At 36.4% G+C, this 6,115-nt stretch overlaps 1 protein-coding gene across 1 annotated transcript; it reads right to left on the bottom strand.

Moving 5' to 3' along the window:
- Positions 1-293: 293 nt before the first annotated feature.
- On the bottom strand, positions 294-5,927 carry LOC135075897 (solute carrier family 35 member F1-like). Its single transcript, XM_063970355.1, has 6 exons — positions 5,704-5,927; positions 5,437-5,628; positions 5,098-5,345; positions 4,428-4,795; positions 3,560-3,705; positions 294-2,830 (listed from the first exon to the last, which is right to left on the bottom strand). The coding sequence occupies exons 3-6, from the start codon at positions 5,147-5,149 to the stop codon at positions 2,668-2,670; spliced, it is 729 nt and encodes a 242-aa protein (XP_063826425.1). The 5' UTR covers positions 5,150-5,345; positions 5,437-5,628; positions 5,704-5,927; the 3' UTR covers positions 294-2,667.
- Positions 5,928-6,115: the final 188 nt, after the last annotated feature.

Raw genomic sequence — 6,115 nt, 5'->3', positions numbered from 1 at the left:
ATTAACACTTCTAATATTGTGCGGCTGGCATACATTTACTATGATGGCTGAAAACGTTGAATTTTCGGATATATCCAGTTAATTCTGTAACCTATTACTGATACCGTTTGAAAGAGCTCGTGAAGCACTTTCAGGATCAGTAACCAGTTTTTGGATATCTTGTATAGTTAAGATATAATCGAGTGAGATCACTTATCGTTTCCACCCTGTATAATTTCCTATTGATAGAAGTAACAGCAGATAACAAAAGCTCTACGAAATTTTTGGGTAGAGGATGTAGCAATGAATTAAAAACAGTTTTCATGAAAATTTTGTATATTTTACAAATTCAAATCCATAATAGAATATTTCCAAAGACACTTGTTTAGTTTGCTCGTAAATCAAACATGCGTATTATTTTTGTAGTTTAAAAACAACAAATTGATATAAGTAACAAAAGTTTCAATGGGGTTCAACTCTTAGCCCAACATTGTGTTGAGATTCATATTTTTCTATAAAAGATAACAACAATTTATTAATAGCTTACAATAATATACTTTATTTTTATCGATTTAAGGTTTAATTAACACAACCATTCCCATTCCACACGAAACAGATAATATTTATTCAAACAAAATAACATCGGAGAGTGAGATTAATAAATTACCTAATGGACTAATTGGACTAGAAAAATTACGCATAATATCTTACCTCTAATAATTGAGCGTCAATATAACACGGCAGAAACAGCTTTGATAAATAAATATTTCAAGCTAGAACGTTAAACTTTAGAGAATATAAAGATATAGTGGTCCTATACTATACTGATACTGAATATATTGTTCTCATTCATAGGAAAACTTTAAATGAAGGACGTTTGGATATAGTACTTATGCGCACACGCCTCGCACGTAAAGATTATGATCGGTTAGCACGTGGTGTCAGTCTCCGTGTTCCTAGTATACACCGAACACGGTAGTAGTAGTAACCCAAATATTTTATGTATGCCTAATTTATAATAATCTAATAAACATTTTCATTGTGTAACTGTAAATAACTGGACAGTATTCGGACCACTACAATAATATAAAACAATTTACATTTTTAAGGCATATAATATCTTGCCTTTGCAAGTTAAATCTATATTTTTGGTTACGTTTGCGGACAATAAAGTGGTTTAAAATTACATAATAACTCTGCAATATCACTAAAATCTGAGAAAAGGAAATAACAATAATTAAAATATTCAATTTGGAAACTAAAATCACAGTTTATCTTACCTAATAGACTTAATAAGATTGTAAAAACCGCTGAAACTATTTTAGAGATCTAGGTTTATGTCTTTTGATAATATACCTTACAGTTTCTGCTAATAATACTGGATAAATACTGTAAAATGTTAATAAGTATGAAAAACTTTTAAATCTATCTTTACTCGAAACAAATTGGTCACCACAAGTTAATGTTTACGCAGCGGTTTCTACTTCAATTTTTTCTATATTACCTTGATACCTAAATCTCCGTACGTACCCTAAATATTTTTCTATTCAATGTTATACAATTCCAATACATTATCACTCGTAGAAACTACTTTTAAAATTTCATACAAACGTTTCTAAATGTTAATATTTTTCATTAAAAAATTTGAGTAAAAATTCGAGTATGTGGCAGTATTCGTTCAATATCGAGATTAGTGGTCGATTATTGCTAAATAGATTCATAGGAAAAACTATATTTGCTTAAAAGTGATCTGGATATAACTGTGCGCTAATATAGCTCTTACATACCTTACACTAATGACTAGTTTCTTATACGATTATGATTGATGAATTTGTTATAAAACGTACGTGATATAGCCGTTAAAACGGTAGGCCTATAGGGTTAACTTTTGCTTACTTTTTAGGAATACCAAACCGCCACTCGCGGGCAAATCTTATAGACGAAAAAATTCTGTAGCCCATTGAATTCTGTTTCCTTCTTCATCTCTGATTAAAATATGGGTGCAAATTGAATCAATTCACGCGTAAAAGACTTTTTTGCTATAAATTATTCGTCTCACTATTTTAGTAACTATTGTGCGTTATGTTATTGTATTTTAAAAATCTTTAGTTCTTTATTCTTTGTATGTGTTGCAATGAATCTGAGCTCCTAACTAGCATGAGCCATGGCCGCTAAAATTATCTAACCCATGTTTTACAGCTGACAGTGCAAGCTAAGTTTATCTACAAGTCTAATCCTTCCTATCAAATAACACCAATTTGTACATTATCTTGTTTTTAGGCAACAATATGGCTTCAATGGCTTGTGTTAAATCTTCCAAGAACATCTGAAGATCGACTAAGGAAGGATAGGGGGATAAATCTTTTTTTAGTTCTGAGTCCTTATTTTGCAAAATAAGTGTATCAATGAAATTCAATTTTACTGATAGGTAATGACAAAATGAAAAAAGTATATCCATTCTGGAAATACCACTCATATAGTGGAGTCTTTAAGGTTTTTTTAGCAGAGGAAACTCTCAATTCCTCATATACACATGCTTTGGGTAGCTAATATTTCAACTGGAATTGCGCATTGTCGACAAGCCAATTTTTTTTTGGACCAAGAAAAATACTTCTCAGGCCAAGTATCAAGTCAATGTCATAGATTTAGCTCTATTCTCCATAAAATACTAAATTTAATCTTACAGCACTAAGACGGTTCCTTGGTGCCGTTGGTCTGGGCGAAAGTCACGCTGCCATTGGCCATGGTGGTGTGAGGCCCTCCCAGGAACGAGGTGAAGGTCGTGTCTCTGCTGATGGGCGGCTCCAGGCCCTCTATGGGAATGCAATCTAGGGTTGGTACGGTGTATTCCCTGGAAGAGTGTTGTGAGTTTAGTGATCAATTGAAAATGTACATTGCACCCTAGAATGTGAATGGGAGGCAACATTGTAATGTAAGCTTTGCCTTGCGATTACACGGAGACTTGGGATATGACCGCAAAAGCAAGTCCGGTCGCTCGCACACTCACTGCGGCCGCCCATCGCACAGTCGCGACAGCAATATAATTACGCGCGAGTGATAAGGATGGGGTCATTGGACGAAATTCTACGTGCTCGGCGACCGGACTTTACCTACCTACTATTCCAGCTCTACCATGGGGATATTTTTCTGGAGGAGACTGGAGGAGGAGATATCCCCGCGAGAAGTCTTCTATTTCTATATTATCATTTTTAACCCACTACAACAAAAGTAGGAGATTCTCAATTCAGTTGCTATGTTTTTTTCCATCATTGTCCTGTACAACTTCGCTGAGGATTTGGACGCAGGAGAACGAACTACTATCCGTACGCGATAAGTTTGCCGCTGGCGATATGACGTCACTCGAAGGAATGCGTCTATAACTTTAGCAAACTATATTGAAAATATCTTTTATTTATTAATATTGATAAAAACTGTGTATATGCGTAAAATAAAACACTTAATTGCGTTTAATCACTAACAAATTGCGTTTAATCGCGTTTGGAGGAGGGGACACGCATTCCACGGACCGGCAAACTTAACGCGAACGGGTAGTACTAAACTAGCCTCTATTGCCACTCACATAGAGACGTTGTCCTGCGACTGCACGGAGTCGTTGACGAGCTGAGGCAGCGCGGGCGGCGGCGGCGGCGGACTGGTGACGCGCGAGCTGAATAGGAACACGCCCACCATTGCAAGGAAGTAAGACAGGAAGTATAGCGCGTGGAACTGGAAAATAAGATTTTGTGACATTGTTGTATTACTAGAATAATGTAGCTTTGTCCACAAGGATATCCATCATCTACAGGGTGTTAGGTAAATGGGTATATGAGACGACACTAGCCCATGTTAACATGGGCATATAAATGGTATGGTGAAGTCAGAAAATTGATATCTCCATTTTAATTATTTTAATTTTCATACAAATCGGATTTTATAAAATTTATTTTGTATGAAAATTTAAAAAATAAAATGATATCAAATTTCTGACTTCACCATACCATTTATATGGCCAAGTTAACATGGGCTAGTGTCGGCTCATATACCCATTTACCTAACACCCTGTATACTAATATTATAAAGCTGAAGAGTTTGTTTGTTTGTTTGTTTACTTGAACGCGCTAATCTCAGGAACTACCGGTCCGATTTCAAAAAAATTTTCAGTGTTTGATAGCCCATTTATCGAGGAAGGCTATAGGCTATATACCATCACGCTACGAGTAATAGGTGCAGAGCAAAAATTATTTTCACGCGTACGAAGTCGCGGGCACTGCTAGTAAAGAGATATTATGTTTGATCAAGATAGAAAACTTTTCAAGATTTTGAATGAACCAGAGTTACTCACATGATAGTGATGAACATGAATTATATTTATGTAATATGTACTTCTAATTAATGCATCATCAGGTTATGATACAAAATATTTACTATCAAGTGTTAAATGTACTCACCTTGAATTGAAAAATATACATTCCAGCAATAAGTGTGTAATAATCTGCTGATAAAAACGATAAATGCAAAATAATTGAGCCCGCATCTCTGAGCATAAAGCATTGCAGTATCTGGAATATTGTCTGCGTGGTGCAGTAGCTTCCCAGCTGTACGATGGTGTCAAGATCGTACCAGTTGAAGAGCATTAGCTCGTGGAACTCTACGAAGAATGTTTGAGTGCACGACACAATACTGCCAATGAGGCCTAATAAGGCCAAGTAGTCTGAGCAAGACTGCGTTTTGAGCATCATATCTTGGAGGACAGTCACCATGGCATAAAGAAGGGAGCCCCCTAGGCATAGCATGTCACCGACCAGCTGATTTTTGCCTGAAACAGTAAGAAATGGTTAGCATGTAGAATTAATACAGAAAACTTAAGTAGAAGCCATTGAATATCTTTTCAGCACTGGCTCATTACTGTCCTAAAGCAGTGGTAGGGTTGGGATATGTAAAAGCTGTGAGAGCCTACTTAAATAAATAAATAAATCATTTGTTTTGTATATTCTTGTTTTGTTATTATCAAATAAACAAATCAATAATTTTTATTCAACAATCAAACTGTTATCTTGTTATTTATTAACTTATTAGATATCTAAGCTCAAATATTGGACGATATATTTTTATCATTACCATCAGTAGGGGCGCCTTCCACGTCAGCCCAGACCACACAAACCACGGCCATTAACCCCAACGTGGCGCCGGCGACGTGCGCCACCCCCAGCCTCTGGCCTCGCCACGCTCCTCCCACCAATGCAGCGCCCACACCGCTGCACGCAAGCAGCTGTCAGCTCAGGACTGACGTGTAGCGCTGTGACATTACCAACAGCCAGCTAGCTTCCACGTCCAGTGCGCAAGCGATGAGAATAATCCACCATCTTCTACAAGTAAATTTTAAACAATAATGTGATAATCTGTTAACTATGTAAGAATACAGTTATTATGATAGCAGGAGTTAGGTACTGCACTTACTTGGATATTTTTTTTAATCCATTACACAACAAGGTCGGGGTAAATAATATAAACAGTGTAACATACGGCAGCACGAGCTGCCCGGTTGTTGGAAACTGCCAAGTCGCGCTCTGAAGGAGCGTCGTCAATATGCATTTGCCGCTCAATAGAATTGATAAAGCTTGGCCTAAAATTATACTGCGCCACACTTTCCTGAAAGAAAAACAAAACCTTTAGCTTCAGATACGAGAAACTTCTTCAGAAAACACTAAATAACAAAATACTAGCCATCGCCCCAACTCCGAAAAATAAGCCTCAATTTTGTCACTGAAAGTTACGTCTTCCATCGTTTGTTGATTGCTTATTATAGCAATTTTCAAGTGGACGAAAACTCTGTAAAGTATGTTATTTTCTCATGGAACAGCTGGAAAACACAAAAAATTGCCATAATTTTCACGACAATGAGCAAAGTAGAGCCAGTGGCATTATTGACAAATTTGACAGTTTCTGACTGAAACATTTCAGCACTATTCAGCAGTTTCCTGTTTCAGTCTTTCTTTTAGCTCCTACATTACGATAGATGGCGTTAAAATAGCTTCTTGTAAAGATGATGATTTTTGTTGTTTGCTATAAAATAAAGTTTAATCTTTATGTAAACTCATAAAAGAAGTCGTTGGCTCCTAGGCTAGGACATTGACAG

Source organism: Ostrinia nubilalis, chromosome 11, assembly GCF_963855985.1.
Source record: "Ostrinia nubilalis chromosome 11, ilOstNubi1.1, whole genome shotgun sequence".
In the NCBI taxonomy this organism is placed as follows: domain Eukaryota; kingdom Metazoa; phylum Arthropoda; class Insecta; order Lepidoptera; family Crambidae; genus Ostrinia; species Ostrinia nubilalis.
Note: the sequence above shows the minus strand (reverse complement) of the source record. Positions and strands in the feature narration are given on the sequence as shown.